General features: G+C 45.4%; 1 protein-coding gene across 3 annotated transcripts in view; it reads right to left on the bottom strand.

Annotated features, from left to right (window-relative positions):
- PLCG1 (phospholipase C gamma 1) overlaps positions 1-5655 on the bottom strand; it is a 91987-nt gene extending 86332 nt beyond the window's left edge. For all 3 annotated transcript variants that reach the window (XM_035122995.2, XM_035122998.2, XM_035122996.2), the window contains exon 1: positions 4682-5655. In XM_035122995.2, the coding sequence (XP_034978886.1) occupies positions 4682-4883 (202 nt within the window). In that variant the 5' untranslated portion in view covers positions 4884-5655. The remainder of the gene's footprint in view (positions 1-4681) is intronic.
- Positions 5656-17233: the final 11578 nt, after the last annotated feature.

The following is a 17233-nucleotide window of genomic DNA, read 5'->3' as shown; positions in this document are numbered from 1 at the left end:
AGAGAAATAGGGCCAAATCAATCACAGCTCAATGCTGCAAAGAAGGAAAATTACACCCCACACTGATGCCTACAAATAAACCTCAATGACAATAACGAAGAGATGCGAAGGATGCATCCCCGTTTAAATCTCTTTCTCTGGAAATCTGCCCTGTTGCCTGCTCCCTACCCCCACCCCCCACCCCAAATTAATGCACATGAAGCTTGGATAGAGATATTAAATTAGTATGATTAAAGGCCCAACTCGCAGGGTTTACAAAAGGATTACAGCTAATCAATCCACCATCCTGCAGAGGGGAAAAAACATTTGCTTGCAAGGCTGATAAATTGGTGACTAATAGTTAATCTCTAGAGATTAGCATTTCTTATTTTGTCATTTCCAGGAGGGGTAGCTGTGATAGTCTACTTCAGAAACAAAAAAAAAGAGCAAGAGGAAAAAGCACTTTAAAAATAAGCAAATTTATTGTGGCAGAGCCCACTGACTCAGATGCATGAACTGCTGTCTTTAATTGGTGAAGATTATGTATATATATTTTTTATCTCTCTCACTCACAAACATGCATATGTACAAAAGGGGGGTGTAAACAGCGAGGTCCAAAAGCATGAAATCTCATAAAGTGTATTCTTACATTTCTGTGTTCTTTCTGTTTCTATTTACACACACACACACACACACACACACACACACACACACAAAAATAAATGTTATGCCACAATGTATCAATCTGTCTTGAAGGTGCCACAAGACCTTTTGCTGAGTGAAATCTAGCTCAAGGAAAGAGGGAAAAGAGTGTGTTGCTATCTCAATTGCTCACTACCTAGATTTTATATTGGCATGAGATTCAAGCACCCCAGACCTCCACATTTCATGGATGAAGGACCTCCCTGCAGAGGCAAAAGGGGAATAAATTAGACTGAAGAGTTGTCAACTCCCTCTCTACATTCCAGAGCACATGGCAGCAGAAGGTACTGGTTAAAAAAAAAAGGCAGGTAATACATTTGTATTACATGGGATACTGCAGTCTTTACGACCTAACAATGAATGAAAGTTTATTGAGGAAGATCTATGAATTAAGTTGGAAAATATACAGACAGTGTATCTGACAGAGGAACTTAGCCTTGAAAATAAATCCAAAAAAGTTACTGGTGCAGTGAACTTTATCTAGCCAATCTTTATCTAGCCAATCTACCTTACTCATTAATCGTGCAGTCACTGCAGAAAAAAATACCTTCCATTTCACATAATCTTCCTTGTCTTGTCACCTGGATACAAATATTACTCACCTCAGAGAACCAGACAATTAACTGTTTCCTGCTGCAGGAATTACACACTTCGAACTTGCACTGAAAGCTTTTAAAAGCTTTACTTTCCCCTTTGCTTTTAAAAAAAGGTGTTACAATTTAAATTTTAGAATCTCCCCCCAAAAAATAATTATAAAAACATTTCAAGGGAATATTCAAACTTGAGAATGTGCAAGACAGAAACCAGTTGCCATGGTTTCTCAATCACTTGAGAAAAACAGGAAATATCTTTTCCTCTTGCAGCTCTGATGTATCAACAGGGCAAGTGGGAAAATTGTGGAATGGTTAGGTGATCATGACTACCTATGTCATCAGGAAGGAGGGGAATGTTTACAACACAATGCATTTTAAAAAAAAGTTTTTCTTGCATTGGCAAGTGTCTATACAAATCTGTGCACCATAGTTTGAGCTAAGGGGATATTGGAATTATATGCATGCCAAACATTTGTACAGTGGTACCTCTGGTTAAAAACTTAATTCGTTCTGGAGGTCTGTTCTTAACCTGAGGTACCACTTTAGCTAATGGGGTCTCCTGCTGCTGCCGCGCCGTCACCACACGATTTCTGTTCTCATCCTGAAGCAAAGTTCTTAACCCGAGGTACTATTTCTGGGTTAGCGGAGTCTGTAACCTGGAGCGTCTGTAACCTGAAGCGTCTGTAACCCGAGGTACAGAATCCACCATCAGGCCGAGTAAGCTTGCTTTCGGTAAAACGTGAACACCTGCAATACCTTTTTCAACAGCAATGGCTGGCCCAGTTTAATAATGGCACCTTACAAATGTATGACATGGGCCTTATCTATTTATTAATCATCAGGAAAGCATAATTGATTTCCCCCCCCCTTACACACCCCTACATTTTTTCTAACATACAAGTACCCTGCTGGATCGGAATAAAGGTCTCACCCATCTTCCTGTTTCTCAGTGTTTCTCAGAAACCAGATCTTTCTCAAAAGTCAACTAGCAAGGTATGAAGATAATAACCACCCATCACCATTTATGTATTTAATTTATTTGTAAAATTTATATCCTGCCCTTTATCACCAAGTGATCTCTGGGTGGGTGGCAACCATAAAAAATACAGAACTTCATAAAATCAACCAACGCATTAAAACAGAAGCAACATTGCACAGTTCAGACATTCACCTCCTTTCCTCAGGACACACCAGAACCTTTTTAGAGGATTACGTCCCCAAAGACTTGACAGAAAAGTTTTCGAATAGTGATGAAAAATAACTAAAGTTGGTGGCAGCTATACATCAAGAAGGCTGTTCCATCACCAGGGTGCCATCACCGAGAAGGCTCTGTCCCATAGATTTCACATGGCAATGCTATGACAAGCAGTAGCTCTTAAAATCACAGCCAGGACAATACAGACAGGGAGGCACTTCAGATAACTCGTCCTAACCATTCAGGGCTTTGTATGTCAGAATCTTGAATAAGGCTTGGCGGTATGAAATATGGATCTTAGGTTATGTGATCCTGAGCAGAAACCCCCCCCCCAAAAAAAATGTGGTATTCAGCGTTCACTGCCCCTGAACCCAAAGGTTCTATTTACCCATTATAGATAACCACCACTGATAAACCATGAGTTTATCTACTCTGCAGTATATTTTAGAAAGACTGTTCTCTGTGCATTTGGACACCTCTTAAGAAATTTTGCACGATGGTTCCTGAGATCGAGGAGCAGGATATTGTCCATGTTTGGGATACAATTGGATGCTTTTACAAATCAAGATGGCAGACAGAACCATTCAAATCTCCCCTGGATTTACCACTGATTTCTAAACTGATTCTCTCTCTCTCCCCCCCCCCCCCCGTTTTATAATTCCACTGGGCATGAGACTCCTAGTCTCCTACAAAGTTAAGCCCACAAACATCTCCGCATTGTGGAGTAGGGAATGCCATAAATTATGTGTTGTAGGAAGAGAAGTATTTTCATATCCTCAGAATAATCCCATAGGATAAACTGGGCTGAGATATACTTACTGGCCCAAGATCGGCCAGTAACCTTTGCACCAGAGGAAGAACACAGCAGAATTCAGCAGCCCGATTATGAATATGCACTAGGCATTCTGAATACATCACACCCATTATGGTGTGGCTGCACTGGTTGCTGAATTGCTCCCAAATCCAATTTAAAGTGCTGGTTATGACATAAACTTTTTCATGGCTTGGGACTTTTAGAAGACATCTGAAGGCAGCCCTGTTTAGGGAAGCTTTTAATATCTGAAGGACTATTGTATTTTAATATTTTGTTGGAAGCTGCCCAGAGTGGCTGGGGAAACCCAGCCAGATGGGCAGGGCATACATTATTATTACTGTATCATCATCATCATTAGAACCCCAAAAGCTCACTGGCGGCTGTTCCTGCAATAATGAGCCCCAAAATAGTTATCTGAGGCCATTCTCTGGGAGAAAAGAGACAGGGCCTTTTCAGTGGCAGACTCCCCTTTGTGGAATGGTCACCTCAGGAAAACTCAGTGACATTTACATCGACAGTCAATGTTTGTCCTACTAGGACAATTTCGAGGTTCTTGCTGCTATTTTCATGGGCAATCGCTTGGGTTTGGAGGTGGTTATCCTTTTGGTGAATGGGAAGGATTTTTTTCTTTTCTTTTTAAGGCACTATAATTGTTGGTCACTTGTAATATATATTACCACTGTAAATGATGTTGGATTTTTCTTTGTATAAGCCACCATGGAGCAAGTTGCTCTGGGACAGTTCTTGCACAAAACAACTCATAAAATAACCCAAGCCTATGTTATGCTCCTAGGACTAGGATGGGGAAGCTGTGACCCTCCAGCTGTTGGGGCCCCAGACGTTGTTGGACTGCAACTCCCATCATCCCCGACTATTGTCTATGCTGGCTGGGGCTGATGGGAGTTGGAGTCCGACAACAAGGTTGCAGGCTCACCATTGCTGCCCTAGAACAAATGACCCTTACAAAAAGTAGGCTTGTAAATCACCACTAGCCAGTCATCGCCATAGTGAGTAAGGACTTCCCCAGGTGACCAGTCTGGGATTTTCCCCTTACCCATTTTTTAAGCCCATTTGTATGCTAAACATTTGTGGATTTGCAAAACCAAGAAAGCATTACATGAGGGCAGGGGTGAATTAATATGCATGCATCTGTTAATTTATTAAGACCATCAGCTGCACCCCCTACATTAGAGGGAGAGTTCATTAATTGACTTGCAAGTAAGTCCAGTTGTGGCAAATGGAGTTTCTTCCCTAGAGTCCCCCCCCCCTTCCAGGACTGCAGCCTCAACCCCCGAAGAACTATAAAGCGTTAAAAAAATGTATGAAAACGCTCATCACATTCCACTCAAGCGCTGCTCCCTAAAATGTGTGTGTGTTTTTATAAGCCAGGCAACTTACTTGCGCCTTCGATTTTGTCCGATCCCCTGCTCCAAATGATCTGCCTGGTCTCCAGCTTCACCTGGAACGTTTTCCTTTCTGGCCTTTGGGACTTCTTGGAGTAAAACAAAGTCATCACGGTGCCCACTTCCAAGCTCCTGGAGAGGTGAACCACTTCGGCTTCGCTTGGGTTGCAGGGTCCATTGGTAAAAACAGACGCCATGGTGGCTTCCAGAGTCCTTTTTCTTCTCTCTTTCTCTCGCCCCCCCCCCTCGATTTCAGCAAACGCTGGGCGAATGAAGGTGGGGAAAGGGGGTAGAAAACTTCCCAAACAAAAGAAAGAGTTCAAACGCTTCTTCTACACACCAAAGCTGGAAGGAAAAGGGGGGAACCGGGTTGTGGATTTATTTATTTTTTCAACTCCACACCAACATCCTCCGAGCCTTTTCCAATCGAGAAGCAACGAATTTCAAATCTTGGGAAGCCGTCCCTCCAGGGAAGGAGCCAGGATGCCACCACCGACCAGTGTTTATAATGCGAACGGGAGGGAAGAGGCGAACTCCTTAGCCCCGGTCGGTGGGCGCCCTCTTGGGAACCAGCAGCTCTTCGATCCCCCAAAACGAGAGAAAATCGCCCCTCTCCCCTTCGCGATCATGCACCATTTTTCCTCTGCTTGCTTTCTTTCCTTTCTTCGTTCCTTTTTGGGGTTTTACCCACCCACCCACCTCTCCGCGTCTTCTCGAGTCTTTTAAAACGAAAGCGAGCAGAAAGGGAATCGGGCCGGATGGTACGGTGGTGGCGGCGGCGGCGGCGGCGCGGGAGGTAAGAAAAAAAAACAAATATGCATAAAAATATAACTCCAAGTCGGTCTTCCCCAAGCACAAGCAAGGCTGGCCGGGGGCTAGAAAGGGCTGGCTGCGATCGGGGGCGGAGAGGAGGGCTCTGGCAACCCCCGCAGCCTTGCTCCCTCCCCCCTGCGACTGCCCCTCTTATCCCCGCCCCCGTTCCCTCTCCTCCTCCTCCTCCTCCTCCTCCTCCTCCGTCAGCCCCCTTTGGCGCTGCCTCGACTCTGCAGGCAGATCTCTCTCTCTCGGAATCGATCAGAGACAGGCTGATAAAGATCTCCCCAGAGCTCAGCAAGTAATGGCTGGAAGTAGCGGGAGGAGGAAAATCTCCAGTAATCGGAATCCATTGCACATTCTTAAATGACTCTTTTTGTGTCATGCTTTGCAGGCAGCAACGTATGCAAGGTCGGGGTGAGGGGGGGGGGGCTGTAGAAAAACGAAGCAGGATTTTCTTTGTCGCATACCCCCCCCCGTCCTACCCCCCTACCCCAATCTTCCGTTCTTTCCACATTATAACAAGGGAGAAGGAGGCTCAGGGTTGGATTCGGACGCCCTCGTCTCCAGATCCTCTCCCCAAAGTGAGCAGGCAGGACTAGTCCGCAGGGCCCAGCAACAAGCGAAGATTTCCTTCATCCAGTTTCCCCTCCTTGCCTTTGCATGAATGGGGTGGGAGGCAGAGAGATCAGGAGACGTTTGGGGGCGGCGGGTGGGTTTTTCATCCCAGCACAAGTGAGGCAGGGCAAGGCAGTGGCGCGTTTCTGTTGGGTCTTGTTTTCCCGCTCCCCCACCCCAAATCAAAAGGGAGCCCGGGAGAGGAATGGTCGCGCTGGAAGGAAGGGGAATCTTCTCGCCCCATCAGGAGGCGCCGGGCTCCGCAATGCAGGGCCCTTTTTGCGGCCTGCAAGTCACGGGTCTCGGCTCGACCCGCGTCCAGGTGGCGGGTTGTCTGAGTTATTTTTTTGCCTTCTTCCCGAACACGTGACGGCGCCTAAGAGAAGAAGCAGGAAAAGGACGCGGTGGGGTCGGGCGTCGGGATTGTCGCCGTTTGCGTGGTGGGACGATGCGGTTGGGACAGGCAGAAGAAAATGCAACAGAGGCACAAACGCATGCGCGCCACTCCGCTGTGGAATTCGGATCAATGGCTGGTACTGTGTAGTGGTGGCTCCAATGCTGCACTGGGGAGACCAGGGTTCAAATGCCCGCTTAGCACTGACGTTTCCCAGACGGTGTTAGGTTAGTTACAGGTAGGTAGCCGTGTTGGTCTGAGTCGAAACAAAATAATAAAAAAAATTCTTCAGTAGCACCTTAAAGACCAACTAAGTTTTTATTTTGGTATGAGCTTTTGTGTGCATGCACACTTCCTCAGATACACTGAAACAGAATCCACCAGACCCTTATGTATATTCAGAGGGTGGGGGTTAGGTTAGGCATCCTGTCTCAGCTGTTGCTGCTTTCAATACTCTTTACTTAATTTTCAAAATAAAAGCTGTTAAGTGGAGTATGGTCTAGAAGTATTGGTTCCCAATAAACCAAGTAGGCTACTGCAAACCCCCTACTTTGGAAAATTTAGATATCTCTATGGTAGGTTTTGTTATGTGAATGGCGCCACAGATTCCCCCCAAAAAATCTGGGTTACATTGACCCCCTGGGGTCCACAGGCCACCAATTGGGGTTCAGAAAACTGGTTCAGAAAACAAACAGGGCATTGAGACAAAAACCTAAAACCAGTAACACAGCCATACAAAAGCAGAAAAGCAAATGAAACAGAAATTCAAACATGTGCCACAGGCTCCATTCTTGTGAGTCAGGGAAAGCTTGGGCAGAAAGATGTCAAAAGCGACATGTGGTTAATATCAATTCTTCTGATTGCAAATCATCTTAACAGATTTTAATACAGTCGTACCTTGGAGTTGAACGGAATCCATTCCGGAAGTCTGTTCAACTTCCAAAACGTTCAGAAACCAAAGCGCAACTTCTGATTGGCTGCAGGAAGCTCCTGCAGCCAATCAGAAGCCCCATCGGACGTTCAGGTTCCAAAGAACGTTTGCAAACCGGAACACTCACTTCCAGGTTTGCGGTGTTCGGGAACCAAAACGTCCGAGTACCAAGGCGTTCGGGATCCCAGGTATGACTGTATTGTATTTTTATAGAGCAGCCTGCCCTAAGATGTTATGGTGAAGTAGTATCAATAATAGATACCTCCCCTTCACCCTAAGGTCCCGAGGTGGATTACAACACAAGTAGTACGGTTTAAGACCAAGTAAAGCCCTGGCGGAGGAGCCTCCTGGGATGTGCCTGCTAACTGCTGTTGTGGGATGGGGGACCTAGGGAAACGGCCCCACAAGAGGAGCCCTTCTGTGCCCTGCCTTGGCAGTCTCTGGTCTCCTCCAAAGAAAAAACACACAAATACTACAAAAACCAACCACAGAGTCGTTGTAAAGAGAAAACACGGAGGGAGAGAACCCTCCACATTGTTTCTTCAATGGTTAATAAATAGAACTTCCAGCTTCAGGGGCTGTATACTCCTGAAGGTCACTTGTTGGGGGACAACCCCAGAAGACAGTTATCGCCGTTAGGCCTTCCTTGTGACCTTTCCAGAGGCGTCTAGCTGGCCACTGTCGGAAACAGAGTTGTTGACTCTCAGTCAGGTTTATAACTCTATAGGTGCACTCAGTTGAGAGAAAGCCCTACTGTATTTCCATTCTGAGTAGAAACACCTAGGATTGAGCTGCTAGTGGAAAGGAGAGAGAAACAGTTCAGGGAGAGAAACAGTTACAGTTATAATTACTATAAAAGTTGCGTAAGAGAGGGCTTTGAAGCAGAGAGGGAAAGAAGAATGTAAAGAGCAATGTTTGGTTTCTGTAATGAAAGAAACGAGGATCCAAACATGCTTAGAAGCCATGTCCTCTATCCTAGAGACCTTTCCCTCTAATAACGGGTTGAGATTTGGGGGGCTGTGTGTCCTACTTTGCATAGGCCACTTCTCTAGCTGAATGGCTGGCAGAAGACAAGTCTTCTGTTTGAAGGGCTGTCCAGTCCAACCCTGGTTTAACCCTAAGAATGGAGAGCAGATGCCTTGACGTTGCCCGTCCACCACACAGCTGCGCACACACTGTACATTTAAAGCACACACACACCCCTCCTGGAAACTGCAGTGTACACCTAACAGAGTTGCAATTCCCAACGCCCTTGACAAACTACAGTTCCCAAGATTCTTTGGTGGGCAGGAGCAAGCAAAATGCTTCAAAAGCATAGTGTGTATACTATACAGAGCTGGGACACAAGTCGTCACCCTCACTGTGGTGAGAGGCATTTCTGTTCAAATCATAGTACAGTAATGATTTTGAAATGTGCATATAAATGAATATGTGCACAATTTATGCAGATTCATGTCCTCTTTTACCCACTTCTCTGGTCCTTTTTTTAAAAAAACAACAAACCAGTGTCATAGAATTACAGAGTTGGAAAGGACCCTGAGGATCATCTAGTCCAACCCCCAGCAATGCAGGAATCCTGCCCAAAGCTTTTCCTAGGTTGACTTAAACCACCATCCTTCTGGTTAACAGCCAGATGCGCTGACTTGTTGCACCACCTGAACATCCTGCTGGGGACTGGTTGTGGTTAGTAGCTAAAGTTTTTCTCTTTCTAGCTGGTCTCCTCTGCCTTTAAGAGCTACAGTTGCAATTGAAATTATTCACACACACACACACACACACACACCCATTGCAATTAGGGTTTATTATCAAAATTGACAGACTTTTCAGCTGTTTGCAATGAGCAAATCAAAAGGTGTGCCAACTCAAGCATGCCTGGTGCAACTAATAAAGCCCTTGATGAGTTGCATCAGGTGTGCTTGAGACAAGTTGTATTTGTGCTGTTGTGAGGGATTCTGTTTAGGGGGTTGAATAATAGTGAGACTGGAGAAGCCAGTATAAGTTGCCATTTCATCTAAATTTGGGGGAGCCACGTGAAGCATCCATTATGCTGAGCTATTTCAATTGCTTTTGTCTGATTTGCTCATTGCAAACAGCTGAAAGTCTGTAATTTTTGATAATAAACCCAATTTGCAATGGGGGTTCGAATAATTTTGATTGCAACTGTATATGGAAAGCAGAAGCAAATGATGCTTTCTCTAGCAAAGCAAAAACAACAACAAAACAAAACAAGACCTTCCCCAGATGTATTATTATCTCATAAGAATGGCCCATTTGATCAGAACAAGGTCCAGCTCTATTGGCCCCAATATTTTGCTTCCCTGGGTCTAAAAGTACTTCAGGACTGAATCCCGGTGCATCTGTGTTAAGTGAAACTGTGGGTGGAAGGACTTTTGACTGATTTTTAAAATGTATTTTTATGATATGAATGTTTATTAGCATGTGGCTTGGGGAGGGTGAGATCAGATGCCACATTTAAGCTTTCCCCAACCCTGGGGCTGCAGAGGTAACACCAAGCTCAACCCATGTGGCTCCCTTGATCATCTGCATGGGGGTTAAAAAGGGGTCAGCCGAGGGGAAGCTGCCCTGTCTCAACAACCTCAGGTGTGATCTCAGCCTATGGCTCAACTCCATGTTCTCATACCCAGGCATGAAATGTTAAATGTGCAATTTTTGTATGCTTCCCGGCTGTCACTAGTTTGGGATGGGATTCAGTCACATACCGGTAAATTCAGCATTGCACAATTCTAGTTGGTTGGGTGGTCTTGTGCAACAAGACCACTTCCCCCAAAGATCGGGCTTTTTGAGATAAGGAAAATGATGAGAAACTGCACAAAAAAAAGTGTGGGGTAACGCGTGCTCTGATGCAACATCATCTAACCTCCCTGCAAAGCAATCAGGATGAAGGAGCGCTCGGTAAACAGTTTCTGTGGAAACATTAAGCTTGCCATACATCAGGAAAAGTCCTGACATGTCCTGGTTTTTGGGTGTAAAAATGGCATGGGGAGGGGGTGATTTTGCCGAAACGGCAAAATGTCAGAGAAAACCTGGATGTATGGCAATGCAATGCAATGCAATGCAATGCAATGGAAAAAGCAGCAGAAACAGCTCAAAAAGCTCTAAATCGGGCATCCCCAAACTGCGGCCCTCCAGATGTTTTGGCCTACAACTCCCATGATCCCTAGCTAACAGGACCAGTGGTCGGGGAAGATGGGAATTGTAGTCCAAAACATCTGGAGGGCCGAAGTCTGGGGATGCCTGTGCTCTAAATCATTATTGTGGGGGGAGGTTTCCCCCCAATAGCCCAACAATTTGGGTGGGGCCTTCCTAAAAACTGCTCAACAACTTTGCGGGTGTAAGGAACTTTAGTTTTTTAAATATGGCAACCCTAGGAAACACACTTTAATTGTGTATATTTGTTTTAAAGCTGTTGGTTTTATTTATTTATATGTTGGTGAATTGTATGTCCTGTTGTTTTTAATGTTTGATTTTATTGGTATTTTCAGTGAATATTTCATATTGCTTTATCCGGTGCACAGCAAGTACTCTTTCTGCCTGTTCAAAACTGCCTCTCTCTTTTTGGTCACATACACATACCCTTCTCCTTAGCGCTGTGTGTGTATATGTGCGTGTGTCTCTCCTCAAACTCAGATGGGCATCTCATTCCCAACTGTCTCTTAATCATTAACTCCCATCAGCCAGCTACTCAGAGCTATTAGCTGGACATCTGCCTAGCAAATGGATGGCAGCTGTAACAAAATCAGGTGCTTCTGGTAAGGCATGGGTGAATCTGTCAATTTTTGTTTCTCTCAGTTTCTCATTTCTCTAACCTTATGTTCAGTTCTCCCCATTTCCCCATCAGTTTGTGGTTTATCTATTTAAATGGGGGGGGGAATCATCCTGAAAATTCACCAGCATTTTAATGATAATATACCACTTTTGGTATGCAGTTTGGTCAAATATACTCACATTTGCAAAACAATTCCCCCTATAATCATGTCTTTTTGTACGTTGTGCTCGCTGGTGTTTAAAATGTGTGGTAATGAACTGCCAAAAAAAGGAGTTGACAAATGTCTGGCAGAATGTGGCTTCGAGGGGGGGGGGTGTTAGTAGTTTGGTGGGTCACAAGTTGTGGAGGCCTGCGCTACAACCCCAACTGAGCCAATGGCAGAGGAAATGTGGTCAAGGATAGCAAGCCAGCCTTCCCCAACCTGGTGCCCTCCAGAGGTCTCGTACTACAACTCCCATTAAGTTCCAGCCAGCAAAATCAAATGGTAGGGGTGATGGGAATTATAATCCAAAACATCTGGAGAGCACCAGGTTGGGGAAGGCTGTAATGAGCCATCCAAAGAAACAGCCAGGTAAAGGGAGGCAGTCTCAAAATAAGTGTTAGTCTGTGCTGTTCTGCCTTGTTCTTACGATTGCAATTATCCCGCCTTCCCTTTGACGTACATGCCCATTGCCTTATGTTTTCATTGCCCTTAGGCTACGATAGTTTGCTTCCTGCTTAATCTAGCCTTCATGGCCTCGTGGATTGGCTTTCAGACAATGCCAGCTCCTCTGGTTCCATTCTTGAAAAAACCCCACTTCTTAATGAAATAATCTCACACAAAAAGATCACTAGCAAGAGCTGGAACTGGGACAAAAAAAGGCAGCAGTTAAACGGTAAGGATGATTCACGCTTGGTGTTTCTGCTCAAGACATGTTTGTGGACGTCGAAATATCCTTGATGTTGGCTCGGGAAAATCCTTTGTAAAAGCACCATCAAATACCTCTTCTAGCACATTAAAGAACTCCCATGGTCCCACGCTGACCTGTGTCCTTCCATGCTCCTGAATGGAAGTGATGCCATCAGAAATAATCCCTTGCAATGGAACAAGGGTCTGATTCATAGCCAGAGTGGAACAGTGATAAAGGATTTTCACCTGGCAGCACCAGGGCCATAATGTTCCAGGAGAAGATAATCATGCCATTCAAGCAGAAAGAAGTAACGGGGAATTTTAATTTGTGGCTGAGCTTTGGAGTGGCTTAGTCACTTGAGCAGTTGGTCCAGGAGTACTCCTGGGTGTGTTTTCTTTTGCAGTGCAAAGAATTGGAAGTGCAAGAATTGTCTGCTTTAGCACCAGGCCAAAACTGCAGGAAGAATTCTTCCAGAAAGCTGATTCTGACATTTCACGGAGGGCTTACAATTGCTCCTTTGCTGGAAACAGGGTAGGTTCACAATCACGCATCAGCTGATGGGTAGTAGGAGGGGGAAGCAGTTTCCATTCGAGGGGCACTCACACTTTCAACCTCCAATGTCAGAGGTTGAAAGGATCAGCATGGAGCAAGCTTTGCAAGCCTCCCCACACTCCCCCTTTCAACCTCTGATGTCTCTCACTTTTCTGCAGAATCCAGGGCACTGCTTTTCGTTAGATTCTGTGCTATGCTGATTTACTGCAGTCCCTTAGTCGTGAATAACAAGCCCTGGCTATTGTGGCAGTTTTGTTTGCAATTTTTTATTTCAACTAATAAGGCTGGACCTGCTTCCAAATGAAGATGCACAGGGCTGAGCTTCACGTGTTATATTGTTGATCCCTTTTATGAATGATTTCCAAGCAATAAAAGAGTGCCACAAAGTACCAAGAGTTGCATTTGCATGTTGAGAGTTACAGGCGTGTCAGACTACATCTTGCCCTTCGCATGGACTTACCCAGGTTCAGAAGCGAAAGCTGTGGCAGAGAGAGGAAATGAATCTGAGCCAGAAGTTCATCCTTCTCCAGCCTGAAAAGAAGTCTTAGTGACCCCGTGTAAAAATAACTCAGAAAGTGCATCCTCCCTGTGCCATATAAAAACCAACTTGCATCTCAGACAGAGGATACATTTCTTTTCCTATTAACACCAGGTTTACCATCGCTTTTGAAAGCACCAGGCCAATTGCAAAGCTGCATTGGAAACAGAACAAAGGGAAGTTTATGGGAATGAAGGGCTGATATGGAAAGTATTTCAGGGGGAGTTCGTGGCTCTCATTCTTTCCAAATCCCCTATTTCCCTTTGCCTCCCCAGCCTCAGAACCCAGGCAAAGGAATCTGGATAAATAGAAATAATCAAAACAAAATGCCGGGGGGGGGGCACATTGTTCCATCACTGGGTTCAGCCACCCTGACTTTGCAGCAGCTTTGTTATTTTATTAATTTTAATAAAAGTTCACCAGGCATATTTACCAAGGACAAAGAAGAGACTAAACAGAATGAAAAGTTTAAGAAGCAGCCCTTGAAATAAGTAAAGCAATAAATAAATCTCTCGAAGCCTGTAGAAGCTTCTGCCTTACCATCAGTGGTGGGTGTATTTTAATTGGATTTTGAATAAATGTGCAATTAATTGTCACTGTTCTGAATTTTATTGTGTTGCTATAATTCCTTGGTGCAGCAGTTGGCAACCTGCAGCCCATGGGCTACAAGTGGCCCACGGGGGTTGTTTAAATGGCCCAAGCTGCCCACCGAACCGAGCCGCCTGCTCAGACGAGTCCCCATGCACTGCGCTAAACCAGCACAGAGCAGGGAATCACTTCCATGGCGCTGGAAATCGCGTCTGCGCAGACGTGATCCAGATCACAGAGCAATCTCCGAGGGAGTGAACCGACCCAGGTGAGGTAAACCTTGCTCACCCCTGCTTAGCGGGTCATGCAGACTACCATTCTGAATAATGCTTTATATCAGGGATCATAGAATCATAGAGTTGGAAGAGACCACAGGGGCCATCCAGTCCAATCCCCTGCCAAGCAGGAAACACCATCAAAACATTATTGACATATGCCTGTCAAGCCTCTGCTTAAAGACCTCCAAAGAAGGAGACTCCACCACACTCCTTGGCAGCAAATTCCACTGCCGAACAGCTCTTACTGTCAGGAAGTTCTTCCTAATGTTTAGGTGGAATCTTCTTTCTTGTAGTTTGAATCCATTGCTCCGTGTCCGCTTCTCTGGAGCAGCAGAAAACAACCTTTCTCCCTCCTCTATATGACATCCTTTTATATATTTGAACATGGCTATCATATCACCCCTTAACCTTCTCTTCTCCAGGCTAAACATACCCAGCTCCCTAAGCCGTTCCTCATAAGGCATTGTTTCCAGGCCTTTGACCATTTTGGTTGCCCTCCTCTGGACACGTTCCAGCTTGTCAGTATCCTTCTTGAACTGTGGTGCCCAGAACTGGACACAGTACTCCAGGTGAGGTCTGACCAGAGCAGAATACAGTGGTACTATTACTTCCCTTGATCTAGATGCTATACTCCTATTGATGCAGCCCAGAATTGCATTGGCTTTTTTAGCTGCTGCATCACACTGTTGACTCATGTCAAGTTTGTGGTCTACCAGGACTCCTAGATCCTTTTCGCATGTACTGCTCTCAAGCCAGGTGTCTCCCATCCTGTATTTGTGCCTTTCATTTTTTTTTTGGCCCAAGTGTAGTACTTTACATTTTAACCCTTGTTAAAATTCATCTTGTTTGCTTTGGCCCAGTTGTCTAATCTGTTAAGGTCATTTTGAAGTGTGATCCTGTCCCCTGGGGTATTAGCCACCCCTCCCAATTTGGTGTCATCTGCAAACTTGGGATGGGTTTATGGAACCAGGGGGAGGTGGCCCAAAAAGATTTGGGAACCACTGATGTAGGTAAAGGTAAAGGACCCCTGGATGGTTAAATCCAATCGAATTCAGCTATGGGGCATGGTGCTCAAATCCGCTTTCAGGCTGAGGGACCCTGTCTGCAGAGAGTTTTCTGGGTCATAGCGCATTGAAACACCGTTTACCTTCCCACCACAGTGGTACCTATTTATCTACTCATACTGATATGCTTTTGAACTGCTAGGTTGGCAGAAGTTGGGACAAAGCAATTGGAGCTCACCCCATCACATGGATTAGAACAGCCAACCTTATGATTGGCAAGCCCAAAAGTCTCAGTGGTTTAGACCAGTGTTTCCCAACCTTGTGCCTCCAGATGTTTTGAGACTACAATTCCCATCATCCCTAGCTAGCAAGACCAGTGGTCAGGAATGATGGGAATTGTAGTCCGAAAACAGCTGGAGGCACAAGGTTGGGAAACACTGGTTTAGACCACAGTGCCAGCCACATCCCCACCATTGATGTAGACAATACTGAGCTTGATAGGTCAATGCTCTGACTCAGTGCAAGTCAGTTTCCTATGTGCTGATAAATTAGAAGCCTCATGCCCCTTGGTGTCCTGTTCCTATGACTGAATCCTGCACCACAGTGCCAAATTTGCTAGAGCTGTCTGAGGAAGCACTTGCTCCATCAACACATCCGAAGAAGTTGCTCACCTGCAGCAGGCAGGCACATTTGAGGGAGGATAGCTGGCAAGATACGATCTAGCCACACAGGAAACAGCGCTTTTAAAAAACACTCAAGTCAGAGGGTATCTCAGGAGAAATAGTACTCGACAGCAGGGCCCCATGAATTGTGCATAAAAGGCTCTGTCGCTTGCAACAGGAAAAGCCAACTCCATTAGCAGAATATATCACATCAATCTGGGAGCGTAGGAAGTTGCCAGTCAACCCTGCCACAGATGAATACAGAGGATTTGGTACTGAAGCCAGATCTCCTCCTCCTGACCAGGGATAAACAGAGTGTTTGGGTGGGGGGAGGGGATGCTCATTTAATTTCATTGTACACAGGTTGTACAATGACAATAAAGGTGTTGTTGTTGTTACACAACATGCTGTTGTGGGCTACACTGATCTGGTGATATGGCACCAGTACTGAAATGGACTCCAAGGATAGAGTGCCTGCATAGATTAATAATAATAATAATAATAATAATAATAATAATAATAATAATAATAATTTATTATTTATACCCCGCCCATCTGGCCGGGTTCCCCCAGCCACTCTGGGCGGCTTCCAACAAAACAGAAATTCTAAAATACAGAAATCCATCAAACATTAAAATACAGAAATCCATTAAACATTAAAAGCTTCCCTAAACAGGGCTGCCTTGAGATGCCTTCTAAAGGTCTGGTAATTGTTGTTCTCTTTGACCTCTAGTGGGAGGGCATTCCACAGGGTGGGTGCCACTACCGAGAAGGCCCTCTGCCTGGTTCCCTGTAACTTGGCTTCTCGTAGTGAGGGAACCGCCAGAAGGCCCTCGGAGCTGGACCTCAGTGTCCGGGCAGAACGATGGAGGTGGAGACGCTCCTTCAGGTATTGCCTGAAAGATCACCTACCTGATTTCAGATTTCAGATTGCCTAAAAGATCACCTACCTGAAAGATGGCCTTCCCTTGCATAGACTTACAAGGTGCTGTGCCCTACAGAATTTCAAGAAGGCTCTATGTAGCCTGTGGTTTAAAGGTAAGAATCCTACCCAACACTTCACCCTCTTTTGCCCAGTGACATGCAGCCCCCAGTAAGTTGCCCTGTAGAAAGTGTGGCCCTGGGCATAAAAAGGTGCCTCCCCCACCCCTGCCCCATGTGTTGCATATACTGTGAAGTGTGTGTGTGTGTGTGTGTGTGTGTGTGTGTGTGTGTGTGTGTGTTAAGCAATGGAGGAAATTATGCATTTTGGACCCTTTGGTCCAACATTGGCCAACTTTTACATTGCAACCGAGGCGCCAGCTGCTTTTCACCCTTGTGGAAATGTATATCCATATCTGGTTTTCACTAAAGGCTGATCATCTTTCAGTCTCTGCAGTTTTGAAATAAACACAATCTACAGTGGGTGGGGGTGTGGAGAAGCAGGGCAATTCCACCCCCTCTCCCAAGAGACCAGTGCCTCGCGCCCTTGCTCAGCGCTCACCTAGCAGCA

The sequence above is a fragment of the Zootoca vivipara genome, chromosome 7 (genome assembly GCF_963506605.1).
Source record: "Zootoca vivipara chromosome 7, rZooViv1.1, whole genome shotgun sequence".
Classification (NCBI taxonomy): Eukaryota; Metazoa; Chordata; class Lepidosauria; order Squamata; family Lacertidae; genus Zootoca; species Zootoca vivipara.
This window is presented reverse-complemented; position numbering and strand designations above follow the sequence as displayed.